The sequence below is a fragment of the Macaca thibetana genome, chromosome 19 (assembly GCF_024542745.1).
Source record: "Macaca thibetana thibetana isolate TM-01 chromosome 19, ASM2454274v1, whole genome shotgun sequence".
NCBI classification, from domain to species: domain Eukaryota; kingdom Metazoa; phylum Chordata; class Mammalia; order Primates; family Cercopithecidae; genus Macaca; species Macaca thibetana.
Genome location: NC_065596.1, coordinates 17,002,481 through 17,022,525, shown reverse-complemented (window position 1 = coordinate 17,022,525; position 20,045 = coordinate 17,002,481). Strand labels below are relative to the sequence as shown.

General features: G+C 47.0%; 1 protein-coding gene across 3 annotated transcripts in view; it reads right to left on the bottom strand.

Moving 5' to 3' along the window:
• INSR (insulin receptor) overlaps positions 1–20,045 on the bottom strand; it is a 192,069-nt gene that overhangs the window by 25,697 nt on the left and 146,327 nt on the right. For 2 of the 3 annotated variants that reach the window (XM_050770036.1, XM_050770037.1), the window contains exons 10-13: positions 14,107–14,308; positions 12,035–12,070; positions 4,471–4,745; positions 3,327–3,466 (exon numbers count right to left, since the gene is read on the bottom strand). In XM_050770036.1, coding sequence (XP_050625993.1) covers positions 3,327–3,466; positions 4,471–4,745; positions 12,035–12,070; positions 14,107–14,308 — 653 coding nt within the window. The remainder of the gene's footprint in view (positions 1–3,326; positions 3,467–4,470; positions 4,746–12,034; positions 12,071–14,106; positions 14,309–20,045) is intronic. The other variant, XM_050770038.1, reaches the window with a different exon arrangement.

The window sequence follows — 20,045 nt, the reverse complement described above, 5'->3', positions numbered from 1 at the left end:
GCCTGTAATCCCAGCTACTTAGGAGGCTGAGGCAGAAAAATCGCTTAAACCCGGGAGGCGGAGGTTGCAGTGAGCTGAGATTGCACCACTGCACTCCAGCCTGGATGACAGAGTGAATGAGGCTCCATCTCAAAAAAAAAAAAAAAATGCAACCGACCCAAAGGAATCCTGGATCCAGCCATTCCTGAAGCTCCTCAGTTGTTCAGCTCTGGGAGCTAATAAGCTTTTCCTCTATCATAAGTTAGTTTGGATACAGGGGGATTCTTAACTGCTGGGGGATAACACAAAGGAACTAAATTCCAGAGTGTGTAATTTTAACTTCTACATTACACTGAACAAACGTCATCCCAAACATTTTATCTTAGTTTTTTGGAGACAGAGTCTTCTTGCTCTGTCACCCAGTCTGGAGTGTAGTGACTGAGTCATAGCCCACTATAACCTGGAGCTCCTGAGCTCAAGCAATTCTCTCCTCAGCCTCCCAAGCAGATGGAACTATAGGCACAGACCACCACACCTAGCTAATTTTGAAAATTTTTTTGCAGAGATGGGGTCTGGCTATGTTGCCCAGGCTCCAACTCCTGGCCTCAAAGCCATCCTCCCACCTCAGCTTCCTGAGTCACTGGAATTATAGGCACGAGCCACCATGCTTGGCCCCCAAACATCGTTTTAAATGGCTCTTCATCCACCAATTCTATGGCTGCCCCATCTTCCATGTGTCCATTCTCCAATGGATGGATGTCTAGTGGTTTGCATATTTTGCTACTGATGAAAATCTTGTGCATAGAGCTTTGTTCCCTGCCCCAAATTTGAATGATTTCCTTAGGAACTACAGGATTAATACATATAGGATAATATGTTAATAAATTTTGCAATTATGGTCCCCAGGGAATCATGACTTTCTGTGTCTATGAGACTCTGGGAGCCTCAGTATCCAGCTCACTGAGATACTCAGAGGATGCATTGCACTTCCTTATTCTGGGCTTAGCCATGGGCTCACTTTGCCAAAGGGACACTAGCAAATGTGATGTGAACAGAGTCCTGAGAAGTGTTTGTATATGGAGCATGTCCTTCCTTGCCTGGGCTAGCTCGCTGGACAGTGAGAGAACACATGGGGGGAAAAGCTCCAAGTGTCCCCAGCTGAGGCCCCAGTCACGTGAATGAGGCCATCCAGCTCCAGCCAAACTGGCCCACGACAAAGGAATCACCCAGTGAACCTGCAGAATTGAGAGAAAGAATAAATGTCTTTTTTTTTTTTTTTTTTTTTTTTTTTTTTTGCCTGAAACAGAGTCTCTGTGGCCCAGGCTGGAGTGCAGTGGTGCGATCTCGGCTCACTGCAACCTCCACCTCCCAGGTTCAAGTGATTCTCCTGTCTCAGCCTCCCAAGTAGCTGGGATTGCAGGCACGCACCACCATGCCTGGCTAATTTTTGTATTTTTAGTAGAGACGGGGTTTCACCATGTTGGTCCGGCTGGTCTCAAACTCCCGACCTCGTGATCCACCCACCTCAGCCTCCCAAAGTGCTGGGATTACAGGCATGAGCCACTGCGCCTGGCCAATGTCCTTTGTTTTCAACCAGGACCTTTGGGGGCAGTTTGTCACGCAGCAAGAACTGACTGAAACAGTAACTAAAACTGTCAATCCAAAAAGCGAAACTGTTTTCCAGATAAAATCTGTATTACCTAAAATGGTAAAAAACAGAGGCAATCCAAATCCCCAAAAATAAATGATACCCCAATCACGAGATTAAACTCTATGTAGCAACTACAAATCATAATTCCAAAGGCTATTGTGGACAGAGACATCAAAAGGCAGAAGAAAGTAACTGAAGAATATGGATTAGAGGCGGCCGGGCGCGGTGGCTCAAGCCTGTAATCCTAGCACATTGGGAGGCCGAGACGGGCGGATCACGAGGTCAGGAGATCGAGACCATCCTGGCGAACACCGTGAAACCCCGTCTCTACTAAAAAATACAAAAAACTAGCCGGCGAGGTGGCGGGCGCCTGTAGTCCCAGCTACTCGGGAGGCTGAGGCAGGAGAATGGCGTAAACCTGGGAGGTGGAGCTTGCAGTGAGCTGAGATCCGGCCACTGCACTCCAGCCCGGGCGACAGAGCGAGACTCCGTCTCAAAAAAAAAAAAAAAAAAAAAAAAAAAAAGAATATGGATTAGAGGCATATGCATGTTTGTGCCAATTAAACACTTGCTGAGCTTTGTATGGTAAGGGATTTTATTTTAAAAACGAATGTTAAAAAAGGCAAATCAAGCCATTCATTTAGCAAATAGGGCCCCAAAATAGGCCCAGAATGACAATTTCAGTAAGGACACTTGCTATTTTTGAAAGTTTACTTTTTCTGTGAAGGGCCACATATAGCCTCTGTTGCGCTTTTTTTTTTTTTTTTTTTTTTTTTTTTTGAGACAGAGTCTTGCTCTGTCACCCAGGCTGGAGTGCAGTGGCACAATCTTGGCTCACTGCAAGCTCCGCCTCCCAGGTTCACGCCATTCTCCTGCCTCAGCCTCCCGAGTAGCTGGGACTACAGGCCCCTGCCACCACGCCCGGCTAATTTTTTTTTGCATTTTTAGTAGAGACAGAGTTTCACCATGTTAGACAGGATGGTCTCGATCTCCTGACCTCATGATCCGCCTGTCTCAGCCTCCCAAAGTGCTGGGATTATGGGCATGAGCCACCGTGCCCAGCCTGTTGTTGCTGTTTTTGAGACAGAGTCTGGCTCTGTCACCCAGGCTGGAGTACAATGGCCAATCTTGGCTCACTGCAACCTCTCCCTCCTGGGTTCAAGTGATTCTCCTGCCTCAGCTTCCCACCTCGGCCTCCTGAGTAGCTGGGATTACAAGCACCCACCACCACACCTGGCTAATTTTTGTATTTTTAGTAGAGACGGGGTTTCACCATGTTAGCCAGGCTGGTCTCAAACTCCTGGCCTCAAGTGGTCTGCCTGCCTCAGCCTCCCAAAGTGCTTGGATTACAGGTGTGAGCCACCATGCCCAGCAACTTATAAGGTTTTAAGACTCAAATAACTCCTTCTAAAGTGAAATGAGTCTCCTGTCATGGTGGGAGACAGACATCATTCAACTTAGAGGACACAGCTGAAAAGCAATGTGAGAAACTAAGAAAACTAACAAGCTTATAGGTTGGCATTTCTGACCCATCTTCCTGGGAAGTCAAGCATCAAGGCTTTAAGTGCTAATAGCACAGTATCAGATGAGAGAAGCACTGGAATCAGAATTTCAGCAGAGGAAGGAGGTACCAAGGGCAACTCTGAAGGGGCATGCTGAAGTGTGAAGGGGTGTGCCCAAGAGTCAAGGGCCTTACCTCATCGCCATATCGCCGATAACTCACTTCATACAGCACAATCAGACCATTGGGCTCCTTCGGCTCCTGCCACATCAAGTGGACGATGTTGTTCTCAAAGATTTCATGCGTCACAGGGCCAACAATGTCATCAGCCTTGGCTGTAAGGAGAGGAAGTGAGAGGCAGGGATGTAACTGTTGGATCAGATCCCACTTCTGCCACCTGCCCGTGGTGCAACCTTGGGCTGGTGACACCATTTTTCCACATCCCATTTTCCACATCAGAGAATGGACGTCTAAAACTCATCCCACAGGATTGTTAGGAAGATTAAATGGATTACTTTCTGCATATAACTTTTTTTTTTGAGACGGAGTCTTGCTCTGTCACTCAGGCTGCAGTGCAGTGGTGTATTTTCTAAAGTTTACATAATGGTTGCCTATGACTCTTATAATTTGAAAATATGGTCTGGCATGGTGGCTCATGCCTGTAATCCCAGCACTTTGGGAGCTCAAGGTTGGCGGACCATTTGAGCTCAAGCATTGGAGACCAGCCTGGGAAACATGGTGAAACCCTGTCTCTACTGAAAATACAGGTGTGGTGGCACACACTTCTAGTCCCAGCTACTTGGGAGGCTGAGGCAGGAGGATTACTTCAACCAGGGAGGCGGAGATTGCAGTGAGCCAAGATTGCGCCATTGCACTCCAGCCTGGGTGACAGAGCAAGGCTTCATCTCACTAAAAAAAAAAAAAAAAAAAAAGGGCCAGGCTCGGTGGCTCATGCCTGTAATCCCAGCACTTTGAGAGGCTGAGGTGGGTGGATCATTTGAGCCCAGGAGTTTGAGACCAGCCTGGGCAATATGGTGAAACCCCATCTCTACTAAAAATACAAAAATTAGCTGGGCGTGGTGGCAGACACCTGTAGTCCCAGCTACTCGGGAGGCTGAAGCAGGGAATCACTTGACGGAGGAGGCAGAGGCTGGAGTGAGCTGAGGTAGCACCACTGTACTCCAGCCTGGGCAACAGGGCAAGGCTCTGTCTCAAAAAAAAAAAAGAAGGCCAACAAGGTAAAATACAGATATGCACTGCTCAGAGCAAGGAGAATCTGTCTTTGGTCAGCCTGGGTGTCCCACCGCATGACATTCAGACCCTGGGGCAGCAGCCCCACCTTCAGGCATGGTCCTGGCGCTGACGTAGGCTGCCACACTGCACCGTTCCTCAGGGGTGTCTTGGTTGCAAGCCTGCAGCTCGATGCGATAGCCCGTGAAGTGTCGCAAGCCGGAGATGACCAGCGACTCCTTGTTCACCACCTTCTCAAAGGGCCTGTGCTCCTCCAGACTTGTGGGCGTGCTGGTCGAGGAAGTGTTGGGGAAAGCTGCCACCGTGGGCACGGCCACCGTCACATTCCCAACATCGCCAAGGGACCTGCGTTTCCGAGATGGCCTGGAACGACAGTAGGACATGCATGATCACACCATCACCATCATTTTTTTTTTTTAAATGACGCTGGAGAATTAAAAGGCTCGATGAAGAAGAAAGATCAGAGTGCAGGAGGGTGCAGCAGTAGGGAACATGGATTACAATGCAGACTGCCAGGAATGACCACCCAGAGCAGCTTTCAAGATGCCCTTGTGAGCATCTGAAGGATTAGAGCAGGCCCACCTCGTGAGGGATGAGTGCTTCTAAGACCATCAATAGTAGACACACACCGATATTCCCCTCGACATGCTCGATTTCAGGTTTTTCATTTTGCAGATAAATAGGCCAGCCAGGGTCAGTGACAAAAATAAGACACCAAAAGCACGTAAGAGTCTAGCTTTTCAGGAAGCCCTGCCAAATGGCATTTGCTCAATGGTCCAAGTTACTGATCGACATCGTCAGTTTAAACAGGAAAAAATACATCTTCTCCTTCTTATGACTGCTTAGGGCACCTGCATAATTTGAGTGATTAAGCTGTAATTCTTAGAAAAGGAATCACATCACTCAGGTCAGGAAGATTAACTCCAAGAAACATCTGTGCAATCAGCACACTTCTCCCCATCCCTTGAAAAGATCCATCAAACAACAAATGTTGATAGCTAGCAAATTTTAAAATACAAAGAAAAAAGGATAAAGGAGAAAATGTAGGCTGGGCGAGGTGGCTCACGCCTGTAATTCGAGTACTTTGGGAGGCCCAGGCGGGCAGATAACCTGAGGTCAGGAGTTCGAGACCAGCCTGGCCAACATGGGGAAACCCCGTCTCTACTGAAAATACAAAAATTAGCTGAGCCTGGTGGTGTACAGCTGTAATCCCAGCTACTCAGGAGGCTGAGGCAAGAGAGTCACTTGAGCCCAGGAGGCGGAGGTTGCAGTGAGCCAAGATTGTGCCACTGCACTCCAGCCTGGGCGACAGAGCGAGACTCTGCCTCAAAAAAAAAAAAAAAAAAAAAAAAAAAAAAAAAAAAAAAAAAAAAAAAAAAAAAGAAAAAGAAAAAGAAGAAAGGAAAAGAAAATGTAAATCACTTATAAATCCACAGCCCACTGCTTCCTTTGGGCAATTTTTTCCCTGTAAATATTATGTGTGAACATGATGAGCATCAAGCCTGTTTTATAAGTAAACTTTGTTTACTTGTTATATTGGAAGCATTTATTAAATATTTTCCTTTCAACATAACATCTTAACTAGGAGGGAATTTTGGGATTTTTTCCTTTTTAATGTTAGGGTTTTCCCCCATCACCTACAGAAGTAGCATGTGCTCCCTGCAGAAAACTTGGTAAATGATGAATGACTGTAAAATATTCCATTTACTACATGAGTCATCATTCACTTAACCATCGTCCTTATTTTATTTAATTTATTTTGAGACAGAGTTTCACTCATGTCACCCAGGCTAGAGTGCAGTGGTGCAATCTCGGCTCACTGCAACCTCCACCTCCTGGGTTCAAGCGATTCTCCTGCCTCAGCCTCCTGAGTAGCTGGGATTATAGGCGTCTGCCACTACGCCCAGTTAATTTTTGTATTTTTAGTAGAGATAGAGTTTCGCCATGTTGGCCAGGCTGGTCTGGAACTCCTGACCTCAGGTGATCCACCCACCTCAGCCTCCCAAAGTGCCAGGATTACAGGCATGAGCCACCGCGCCCGGCTCCCTTTTTTTTTTTTTTTTTTTTTTTGCTGTTATAAATATTCCTTTGATCATTATCTGATTGTCTTATTACTTCCCCAAAGTAGATTCCTAGAGGAAAATGTCACTAGGTTCAGGGAGATAAGAAACTCTTTAAGCTTCTTAATATCTACAGCTAAATGGTTGTCTAGAAACTCTATATTGACTTGTGGTTCCACCAGCAGGCCATGAGACTGCATTCCAGGACAATCTCAGCAACCCTAAGCCTTAACAGTTTTTTTTTTTTTTTCCTTTCTGTGTTTGTTTAGTTTGTCTAGATTTTTAACCCAAGAGATTAAAAATATGCTATCACTCGACTATGTTATTTGTGGATCTTTATATTACTGTGACTTCATTTTTCCTTTATTGGTTCTCTGTGATTCTCCAAAGAATTGTCCCCTCCTTGTCCTTTGTTTTTCCATGAATTACTTGTGCTTTCCTTACTCCTGTGTTGTTTATTCGTTAAAGATATTAACCTTTTATGTATCATGCTACACAACTTACACTTTTCCATTTGCCAGTAAGCTTTAAATGGTTTGATACAGGCTTTCATGTTTATTTATACAATTTAATATATCAGTAACATTTTAAAATTTGTTCCCTTACAAGTCATTCTAGATGGGGTTATTATGAGTTGTGCTAAGGTTTTATGGCAATTTGGAAAGGGATCTTTTTCCTTATTTTATATTCTAATTATTGCTGGTATATCTACAGTTTTTTTTTAGTTATTTCTATTGTACCTACTTTCCCAAACTCTAACTCATTTTAAAAGTTTCATAATTGACTTTCTTGAGTTTTCAATGATATACTAGAAGAGGGGTCAGCAAATTTTCCCGTAAAGGGCTAGATAATAAATATTTTGGGTTTTGCAAGCCAAATGACCTCTGTCACAACTACTCTGTCATTGTAGCTTAAAGCAGCCCTAGATGATGTGTAAACAAGTGGGTGGGGTTGCATTCCAATAAGAGTTCATTTACAAAAACAGGCAGCTAGCCCATGGGCCATAGTTTGCCTACCCTTGAGCTAGACACTCTGCAAATAGCAATGACTTTATTTCCCACATTCCATTCTTTGCAACTCTAATTTCTGTTTCTTGTCTTATTACATTGGCTGGATGCCCAGAGAAACGTTAATTAGTAATGATGAGATGGGGTTTCCTTGTTTTGTTCCTAAGTATACTAAGAATAATTTTAAGAATGACGTTAGCTTGGCTGTTGGTTTAACCTAGGTAACATTTATCTTGTAGAAGAAATATTCTATTACTAGTTTTATGAGAGGCCTCTTTTTTTTTCCTCCCCTTTCTCTAAGTTAGGAATTTTAAATTAAGGTTATTGAAATAGATATGATCTTCCTTATTGCACCTCTTGATGAAATAGATGATGTTATCAAATCTTCTGATCTTAAACCACCCTTGCATTTTGGAGATAAACAATATTGCCAGTGCAGTGTTTTATTTGGGACATTTGAATCTAATGTCACATATTAGCTTGGCCTGTGGCTTTTGTTCAGTGCAGTATCTTTGTCAAGTTTTTTTTTTTTTTTTTTTTTGAGACAGAGTCTCACTCGGTTGCCAGGCTGGAGTGTGCAATGGTGTGATCTCAGCTCACTGCAACCTCCGCCTCCTGGGTTCAAGTGATTCTCCTGCCTCAGCCTTCCAAGTAGCTGGGATTACAGGCATGTGCCACCATATCTGGCTAATGTTTGTATTGTTAGTAGAGACAGGGTTTCACCGTGTTGGCCAGGATAGTCTCAATGTCTTGACCTTGTGATCCGCCCATCTTGGCCTCCCAAAGTACTGGGATTATGGGCCTGAGCCACCGTGCCTGGCCTCTTTGTCAAGTTCTTTAAGGGTGTTATGTTCATTTCATAATATGAACTGGGACAATTTTTATAGATTTCTATGCCCTAAAATAGTTTTTATATTATAGGAAATAGATGCTCTTTCAGAACTTGAAAGAACATGTCTATAAAACTCTCCAGGCCAAGGGATTTTTTTGAGGAAATTAATTGACACGTATCTTTTTCCAAGGTTCATAACCACTTAATTTTTCTGCTGCTTTTTGAATCCATTTAGACAAGTTAAATTTTCCCACCATGCTGAAACTTTCAAACTGAGCAAGTGCACAGTTGTCCAAAGAACTTAACACATTAAAATTTTCTTCAGACACTAGTTTTATGTCATCTTCTTTCCTTCTGATTTCCCTTTGATTATGTTTACCATAGGCTTAGCTGTTATTGCTTTTCCCTTCCTGTCTAACACACTTATATTTTATAGTTTAAAGTTTATTTCTTAATGTATCAATCCATTTAAGTCTGCTAACTAACATCAAAGCCAAGCTTTGGCAATATTCTACAAGTGAAGGTATATGATATTCATGTTTTCATTATTTTCCAAAAGGACTTCAATGGAAGTTTCCATTTCTGCTTTGACCCAATAGATATGTAAGTGTTTAACTTTTTAACTTTTTTTTTTTTTAGATGGAGTCTCGCTCTGTTGCCCAGGCTGGAGGGCAGTGGCCTGATCTTGGCTCACTGCAACCTCCGCCTCCCGGGTTCAAGTGATTCTTCTGCCTCAACCTCCCAAGTAGCTGGGACCACAGGCACGCGTTACCATATCTGGCTAATTTTGGTATTTTGAGTAGAGATGGGGTTTCACCATATTGGCCAGGCTGGTCTCAAGCTCCTGACTTCGTGAGGAGCCTTGGCCTCCCAAAGTGCTGGGATTACAGGTGTGAGCCACTGCACCCAGCCTGTAAGTGTTTAACTTTTAACCACCAACAAGTAGTTTTCTGTTTAAACTTTTGAAATTAACTTTTAGTTTCTATTGCAACGTCACCAGAAAATGTGTGGTAAGAAAACAAATCCTACTTTGGGGGCATTTGTTAAGATTTTCTTTGTGGTCTTTTTGTATTAAAAGACCAACAACGTTCTAGAATGGAAAAGAAAACAGCTCCACCACTTATCAAGCCAAAGATATATCCATATGAGCAAGATTCAGATAATTTCTATACATGCAATGGGTCTTGTGAAAATAACCAAGACGCTGGTGCTTCATGAATAACTACTGAGAAATTGATACCTGAATAACCAGAGATGTAAAACGGGCTCATCAAATAGGCCAAATGGGTTTATATACCAAAAAGATTATAACCAAAAAGACCATGAAGTGGCAAAAGACAAAGCATCAACCGAGTGTTCTACTTCTTACATAGGCAGAATTTTTTTTTTTTTTTTTTTTTTTTTTGAGACAGTCTTGCTCTGTTGCCTAGGCTGGAGTGTAGTGGGGTGATCTTGGCTCACTGCAACTTCCAATTTCTGGGTTCAAGCGATTCTCCTGCCTCAGCCTCCCAAGTAGCTGGGATTACAGGCGTGTATCACCATGGCCCCGCTAAGTTTTGTATTTTTAGTAGAGACGGGGTTTCGCCACGTTGGCCAGGCTGGTTTCGAACTCCTGACCTCAGGTGATCCGCCTGTCTGGGCCTCTCAAAGTGCTGGGATTACAGACATGAGCCACGGTGCCCACCCTAGGCAGCATTTCATTATCCAACAATCCCACACTAAACTGGTGGTCTCAACCAAGGGTCCTTCTGCCCCCATCCCCCAGGGGGATATTTAGCAATGTCTGAAGATATTTTTGGTTATTACTTTGGGGGGAAGACATGCTACTGGCATCAGATGAGTGGAAGCCAGTGATGTTGCTTAGTGTTGCTGGACACTGCCCAGGACAGTTTCCATGCCCTAGAATAATCTGACCCCAAATATGATTTATTATTAATTACTATTATGTATTTATTTTTATTATTATTATTATTTTTTTTTTTTTGAGACAGAGTCTTGCTCTGTCACCCAGGCTGGAGTGCAGTGGCGAGATCTCGGCTCACTGCCACCTCTGCCTCCAGGGTTCAAGCGATTCTCCTGCCTCGGCCTCCCAAGTAGCTGGGATTACAGGCGTGTGTCACCACGTCCAGCTAATTTTTATATTTCTTGGAGTGACGGAGTTTCACCATCTTGGTCAGGCTGGTCTCGAACTCCTGGCCTCAAGTGATTGCCCCGCCTGGGCCTCCCAAAGTGTTGGGATTACAGGCGTGAGCTACCACGTCCCGCTGTGGCCCCCAAATATTATTAATAGCAGGACTGAGATTGAGATCCACTTTGGACCAAGCCCACACATTTTTAGATCCTTCTTGGCCACAGATAGTATTGCAAATGGCCACTAGAGGTCATATCAGGCCACACAGGTGCCTGGAAAAAAATAAACACTCCGCTAAAGGAAGAAAATCCCTCCAAGTAGTCCCAACTTGCCTCTCTAGTCTCACCTCCTGTTCCTCCCAAAAGCCCACGATGGGTAACATCTCCTTGCCTTTCTCCCAAGTTCTCCAAGGTTTTCCTCTCTCCCAGGACCCTACTGCTTCATTCTCCTAAGACGCGAGTTGAAAAGAAACGTCCCTGGCCCGGCGCGGTGGCTCACACCTGTAATCCCAGCACTTTGGGAGGCCAAGGTGGGCGAGAGTTCAAGACCAGCCTGACCAACACGGAGAAACCCCGTCTCTACCAAAAATACAAAAATTAGCCGGGCGTGGTGGCGCATGCCTATAATCCCAGCTACTCGGGAGGCTGAGGCAGGAGAATTGCTTGAATCCGGGAGGTGGAGGTTGAGGTGAGCCGAGATTGCACCACTGCACTCCAGACTGGGCAACAAGAGTGAAATTCCATCTCAAACAAAAAAAAAAAAAAAAAAAGAGAGAAAGAAAGAAAAGAAAGAAAAGAAAGAAAGAAAAGAAAGAAAGACAGAAAGACAGAAAGACAGAAAGAAAGAAAGAAAGAGAGAGAGAAAGAGAAAGAAAGAAAGAAAGAAAGAAAGAAAGAAAGAAAGAAAGAAAGAAAGAAAGAAAGAAAGAAAGAAAGAAAGAAAGAAAGAAAGAAAAGAAAAGAAAGAGAGAGAGAGAGAAAGAGAGAGAGGAAGGAAGGAAGGAAGGAAGGGAGGGAGGGAGGAAGGGAGGGAGGGAGGGAGGGAGGGAGGGAGGGAGGGAGGGAGGGAGGAAGGAAGGAAGGAAGGAAGGAAGGAAGGAAGGAAGGAAGGAAGGTCCCTGACTCTCCTCTGTAGAATTCAGTGAGCGACACGGTGTTCTTTTGTTCATATCCTGTCACCCTTTCATGAAAATATTCTGTTTCCAGACCACCCTCCCTTCATGGTATAGGAGTTGCTGGGTCGGGGCACCCAGCTGCGGGGAGCTCAGACTCCAGGGACCCCCACCCACTTCTGCAAATGCACGCGGGAGGTGCAAAGAGATGTTTAGTGAGCCAACAGTGGCTGCAAACAGAAGGCAGGGAGGAGGTACCCAGGAAGCACTCACGTGCTTCTATGTTGTAGCAAGAGTGTGTTAGTGAAGATTTCCCCCCACCATTCATGCCCAGATTTCATTTCAGAGTGAAGGCACTGGATTTCTGAATTTGTGAAGCATCTCATCTCCAGCACAGCAGCCCACTGCATGCAAAAAGCCACAGAAACCCCTGCGTTCTCCGAGGCGTCTGCCTGGCACACCGCCGGCCCTGCACGGAGCAGGCACCAGGGGTCGTACAGGTGAGTCATACCTAGGGTCCTCGGCACCAGTGCCTGAAGAGGTTTTTCTGTGGAAATAAAACCAACTGCTTTGAGGACAGAGGGAACTTCATTAGACAGACCACTGGGCTCTGACACTTGGAGGCCACATTGTGTTTGAGTAAGGGCACCCTGGCTTTGAACCTGGACCACTTGCTCCCATCACTTGCTGGAGGAAGGGAGCTACAATCTTCACCAGCAGGTGCAGGGGACCGGCAAGGGACGGGGAAGAAATCAGAGAAAATTCTCCCCAGAGACAGCCTGGGATGTCAAATGTGACTACATGTGGACACAACCGACTCAGTCACTTCTCCAAGTCTGGCAGCATTTTTTTCTTTTTTTTTTTTTTTTTTCCTTCTTTCTTCTTTCTCTCTCTCTTTCTGCTTTCTTTCCTCTTTCTTTCTCCTTTCCTCTTTCGTTCTCTCTCCCTCTCTCCCCTTCCTTCCTTCTTTTCTTTTCCTTCCTCTTTCTTTTTCTTTCTTTCCTTTCTCTTTCTTCCTTTTTCTTTTCATTTTCTCCTTCTCTTTCTTTCTTTTTCTCCTTCCTTCCTTCTTCTCTCCCTCCCTCCCTTCCTCTCTCTCTTTCCTTTCTTTTTTTTCTTCTCTCTCTCTCTCTTTCTCTCTTTCTTTCCTTCTTTCCTTTTTGAGACAGGGTCTTGCTCTGTTGCCCAGGCTGGGGTGCAATGGTGCCATCATAGTTCACAGCAGCCTCCAACTCCTGTGCTCAAGCAATGCTCCCTCCTCAGCCTCCAGAGTAGCTGGGACTAGAAGACATGCACCACCATGTCTGGCTATTTTTGTTTCCTTTTTCAGTAGAGATAGGGTCTCACTCTGTTGCTCAGGCTGGTCTCCACCTCTGGCCTCAACTGATTCTCCCACTTTGGCCTCCCAAAGTGCTGGGATTACAGGAGGGAGCCACTGCGCCCAGCCAACATTTCGTTTTTAACAGGTGAAACAGTAACCACTTCAATGCCTGGGCTGTCCCACTGAACATTCTTTTGGACTTGGGGTCATAGGGGAACATGCAAGAAAAAAAGAAGAAAAAAAAAGAGAATTCTTACACATTGATGGTTCTGGGAGAAAAGTCTGCTCGGATGAATAACATTGGTAAACATCTGAACAGATACTTTTAATTTTTTTTTAGAGACAGGGTCTCGCTCTGTCACCTGGAGTGCAGGCTCTAGTGCAGTGACGCCATCATTGCTCATTGCAGCCTCGATCTCCTGGGCTCTTGAGATCCTTCTTCCTCAGCCTCCCCACGGGCTAGGAGTTCAGGCATGCATTACCATGCCTGGCCAATTTTTAAATTGTCTTTTTGTAGAGATGTGGTCTCATTATGTTGCCCAGGCTGGCTTCAAGCAACCCTACCACCTCGGCTTCCCAAGTAGGTGGGACCACAGGCTTACACCACTGCACCCAGTTAAACCCTCAATCATCATGGCCAGCCGCAGTGGCTCACACCTATAATCCCAGCACTTTGGGAGGCCGAGGCAGGCAGATCACCTGAGGTCAGGAGTTCGAGACCAGCCTGACCAACATGGTGAACCCCCGTCTCTACTAAAAATGTAAAAATTAGCTGGGCGTGGTGGTGCGTGCCTATAGTCCCAGCTACTTGGGAGGCTGAGGCACGAGAATTACTTGAACCCGGGGAGGGGAGGGTGTGGTGAGCCGAAATTGCACCACTGCACTCCAGCCTGGACGACAGAGGGAGACTCTGTTACAAAAAATAAAAAAATAAAAATAAAAGAGAGAGAGAGAGGAAAGCCTTAATAATCTAATGGTGTTTGTTTTGGAACTCAGATGGAGACCAGCTTGGGAGAGGTAAGAAAGGCAAAGGCTGAGTTTTGTCCATTTTTCCCCTTTTGTGTGATTATTTGCTCTTCCTGATAAAAATCCACTCGAAATTTTGAAATTCCAAGATCTCTTCCTCCACCCAGGAAAGGGCTGCATTCAGACTCCACCTACCCTTCTGCCGTCTCTGGGTCCCACTACCTCTGGGTCCCTAAGCAATGACCAGCACCAAGCCAGCTGGCACCCACTAAGAGAGCCCAGCGCCAAGTCCTGACCTGGGGACGAAAACCACGTTGTGCAAGTAATCCTCAAACGTCTTCCTAAACGAGGACTCCTCCAGCTCCTTCAGGATCTGAGAGTCTGTCTTTGGACAGGAGCAACATTCACCGGCTGAATCCTCATATTCACTCTGGTTGTGCTTCTGAGAATCTTCAGACTCGAATGGTGGAGACCAGGTCCTCGAGGGCAGCTTCAGCCCTGGAGAAAGAAACAGAAAAGCGGGGCTCACGTCTCTGCGGCTGAACACACACACACGCGCACACACATCCACACACACGCACCACACACACACGCACCACACACACACCACACACACACCCACCACACACATATCACACATACACCCACCACACACATCCACACACACCACACACACACACCCACCACACACACCACACACCACACACACCCCACACCCACCACACCACACACACACCACACACACACCACACACACCACACACACACCACACACACACCACACACACACACGCGCACACACATCCACACACACGCACCACACACACACCACACACACACACGCGCACACACATCCACACACACACACCACACACACACCACACACACACGCGCACACACATCCACACACACGCACCACACACACACCACACATACACACGTGCACACACATCCACACACACGCACCACACACACACCACACATACACACACCACACACACACCCACCACACACATATCACACATACACCCACCACACACATCCACACACACACCCACCACACACACCACACACACACCCACCCACCACACACACCACACACACACCACACACACACACCACACACACACCACACACACACCACACACACACCCCACACACACACACCCCCCACACCCACCACACACACACACCCCCACCCACCACACACACACACACACACACACACCCCCCCCACCCACACACACCCACCACACACACCACACACACACACACACACACACACACACACACACACACACCCCCACACACCACCACACACACACACACACACACACCACACACACACACACACACCACACACACACACACACACACACCCCCCCCCCACACCCACCACACACACACACCCCACACCCACCACACACACACCACACACACACCCACACACACACCACACACACACACCACCACACACACACACACACACACACACACACACACACACACCACACACACACACACCCCCCCACACCCACCACACACACACACCCCCCACACCCACCACACACACACCACACACACACCCCCCACACCCACCACACACATCCACACACACACCACACACCCCACACCCACCACACACACACCACACACACACACCCCACACACACCACACACACACCACACACACACACACCCCCCACACCCACCACACACACACACCCACCACACACACCACACACACACCACACACACACACCCCACACCCACCACACACACACACCCCCCACACACACACACCCACCACACACACACCACACACACACACCCCACACCCACCACACACACACACCCACCACACACACACACACACCACACACCACACACCACACACACACACACACACACCCCACACCCACCACACACACACCACACACACACACACACCCCCCACACCCACCACACACACACACCCACCACACACACCACACACACACCACACACCACGCACACTACACACACACCACACATGCACCAACACACCACACGCCACACACCACACACACACACCCACCACACACACACCACACACCACGCACACTACACACACACCACACATGCACCAACACACCACACGCCACACACCACACCCCCCCACACACACACCACACACGCACCACACATACACCACACACCATGCACACTACACACATACCACACACTACACACACCACACACACACCACACACACCACACATACACCACACACACCACACACACCACACATACACCACACACACTACACACACACACCACACATGCATCACACACACCACACACACCACAAGCACAAGCCACACACACACCACACACCCCCCACACACCACACACCACACACCCCCCCACACACCCACCACACACCCACCACCACTCACACACACCACACAAATCACACACACACCACACACGACACACATCCACACCACACACCACACACGCGACACACCCATGCCACACACCACACAAATCACACACACCACACACGACACACACCCACACCACACACACCACACACACACCACACACATCACGCAAATCACACACACACCACACAAATCACACACACACCACACAGCCATGCCACACATCACACACACCACACAAATCACACACACACCACACAAATCACACACAGACGACAAACACCCAGGCCACACACCACAAACACACCACACCCCCCCACACACACACCACACAAATCACACACACACGACAAACACCCAGGCCACACACCACAAACACACACCCCCTACACACACACACACACACACACACACACACACACATACAGTGAAGAGGGATCACCTTCTCAGAGAGGCTGAGCTGAGACACAGCCTAGATTCAAGTTCCGCTTTGGAAAAAAGCCAGACACTATGGCTCATGCCTATGGTCCCAGCTACTTGGACGGCTGACGTGAGAGGATCGCTTGAGCCCAGGAGGCCGAGGCTGCAGTGAGCCGTGATTGCGCCCCTACACTTCAGCCTGGGTGACAGAGTAGAACCCTGTCTCAAAGATTAAAAATATAGCCGAACACAGTGGCTCACACCTGTAATCCCGGCACTTTTGGAAGCCGAGGTGTGAGGATCACTTGAGCCCAGGAGTTCAAGACCAGCCTGGGCAATGTGGTGAAACCCTATCTCTACTAAAAATAAAGTAAAATAACCAATAAAAACAGGCCGGGCAGATCACACCTGTAATCCCAGCACTTTGGGAGGCCGAGGTAGGCAGACCACCTGACGTCAGGAGTTCAAGACCAGCCTGGTCAATGTGGTAAAACCCCGTCTCTACTAAAAATACAAAAATTAGCCGGATGTGGTGGTGCATGACTGTAATCCCAGCTACTCAGGAGGCCAAGGCAGGAGAATCGCTTGAACCTGGGAGGTAGAGGTTGCAGTGAGCCGAGATGGCACCACTGCACTCCAGCCTGGGTGACAGAGCCAGACTCCATCTCAAAAAAATAAATACATAAAATATCTGTGTCTAGAGTGTCATCTGAGAAGGGCATGTCAACATGTTTTATTATGTTAATGCATAAGTAATTGCAGCTTTTGCCATTAAAGGTAATAGCAAAAAACCACAATTACTTTTGCACCAACCTAATAGAAACTGACAGGCGCGGTGGCTCACTCCTGTAATCCCAGCACTTTGGGAGGCTGAGGCGGGCGGATCACTTGAGGTCAGGAGGTCCATCCTAGCCAACATGGCGAAACCCCGTCTCTACTCAAAATACAAAAGTTAGCCGGACGTGGCGGTGGGTGTCCCGCTAGGGACATTGGGCAACATCTGGAGATATTTTTAGGTATCAGGACCTGGCTGTAGCATCCTCCTGGAGCGTGGAATGGGGTGGAGACCAGGGATGCTGCTCAGTACCCTGAAATGCCCAGGACAGCCCCACCCCAGAGAATGATCCAACACCAGATATCAAAAACACAAGGTAGAGAAACCCTGACCTAAAGGCATGAGAGGAGACAGAGGAAGGAATTTTTCAAATACGTACAGAAAAGGGAATTTAAAAATTAATAAATGAAGAACACCAGTAGCTTATAAAGGTAACAGAGTCCTAAAACTACAATACTATTTCTCTCTTTTTTCTTCTTCTTTTTTTTGAGATGAGGTCTTGCTCTGTCGCCCAGGCTGTCTTGGCTGGGCGCAATCTTGGCTCACTGCAACCTCTGCCTCCCGGGTTCACGCGATTCTCCTGTCTCAGCTCTCCCGGGTAACTGGGATTACAGGCATGCACCACGACGCCTGGCTAATTTTTTGTATTTTTATTAGAGATGGGGTTTCGCCATGTTGGCCAGGCTGGTCTCGAACTCCTGACCGCAGGTGATCCACCTGCCTTGGCCTCCCAAAGTGCTGGGATTACAGGCATGAGCCACTATGCCTGGCCAATTTTTTTTTTTTTTTTTTTAATCTGGTAGAGACGGAGTTTTGTCATGTTTGCCAGGCTGATCTCAAACTCCTGAGCTCAAACAATCTGCCCGCCTCGGCCTCCCAAAGTGCTGGGATTAGAGGCATGAGCCACCACACCCAGCCTACAATACTTAAGTACCGCAACTGGTCATGTCTTAACCCCTGAAGTCAAATTCCAGGGTTCTTGTGACCCATGGTGCAAGCACAATTACGCCTCCGGTACAGCCACTAATATGGACGGACACAGCTCTTTACAAGCAAAATCTGCAACAGTCCCTGGAGAGTCACCTCCCCTGCTGCCACCTTGCTTGGTGCCTGGTGGCTGCTGAGCAAAGGAAATTCCATTGTTCTGTCCTCCCCTTAATGCCTCCAGGATAGACAGTAAGCTCTAAATCGTGTATCAAGTACCTTCCTGTGAATGGTGAGTATCGGCTCGGAAACCCAAGTATTTATACAGCTTTAAAAGCCTACGAGAGACTGGAAAATACTTCTTATGTTTATAAATAGACATAGAATAACCTGCCTGGGTTAACTCTGATGGGAGCTAGTTACAGCAATACAGATGGAAAAAAAAAAAATGTAGAACTGCCTGAATAAGGGAAGCTCCTGGTATTATTATTATTATTATTATTATTATTATTATTATTTGGAGAGGAAGGGATATTTGTTCAGGCACAGCTATCATTCCTGATACCTGCTACCTCTTCCTAGAATCCACTGCAGGAAACCTGGTACACTGTGGTTTTTCTGAGATTAGAAAAATGAAGCACAATGGGCCAGGCGCGGTGGCTCACGCCTGTAATCCCAGCACTTTGGGAGGCCGAGGCGATCACGAGGTCGGGAGATCGAGACCATCCTGGCTAACACAGTGAAACCCCGTTTCTACCAAAAAATACAAAAAATTAGCCGGGCGTGGTGGGCGGGCACCTGTAGGGCCCAGCTACTCGGGAGGCTGAGGTGGGAGAATGGCGTGAACCCAGGAGGCGGAGCTTGCAGTGGGCCAAGATTGTGCCACTGCACTCCAGCCTGGGCAACACAGCGAGACCCCGTCTCAAAAAAAAAAAAAAGAAAAAAAGAAAAATTAAGCATAATGAAGTATCTAGCGTCATCAGATTCACAAAGACATAAAGGAGGATGGTGGGTGCTGGGGCTGGGGGAGGGAGAAGGGGAGTGAGTGTTTCATGGGGACAGTTTCAGTTTCGGAAGTTGAGAAAGTTCTGGAGATGATGGTGGTGATGGTCGCACAACCACGGCAACGCACTTGATGCAGCGAAACTGTGCCCTTAAACACAGTTACAATAATAAATTGTATGTGATGTCTATTTTACGATAACAGCACATACCCTAGTGATATTAACAGGAAGGGTTAGTAAGCTTATTTATTTGTGTGTGTGTGTGTGTGTATTAAATTGTGGAAAAATAAATGTCACATAAAATTTACCAATTTATCATCTCAATCTTTTTTTTTTTTTTTTTTTTTTGAGACGGAGTCTCACGCTGTTGCCCAGGCTGGAGTGCAGTGGCGCGATCTCGGCTCACTGCAAGCTCCGCCTCCCGGGTTCCCGCCATTCTCCTGCCTCAGCCTCCTGAGTAGCTGGGACTACAGGCGCCCGCCACCGCGCCCGGCTAATTTTTTGTATTTTTAGTAGAGACGGGGTTTCACTGTGGTCTCGATCTCCTGACCTTGTGATCCGCCCGCCTTGGCCTCCCAAAGTGCTGGGATTACAGGCTTGAGCCACCGTGCCCGGCCTTTTTTTTTT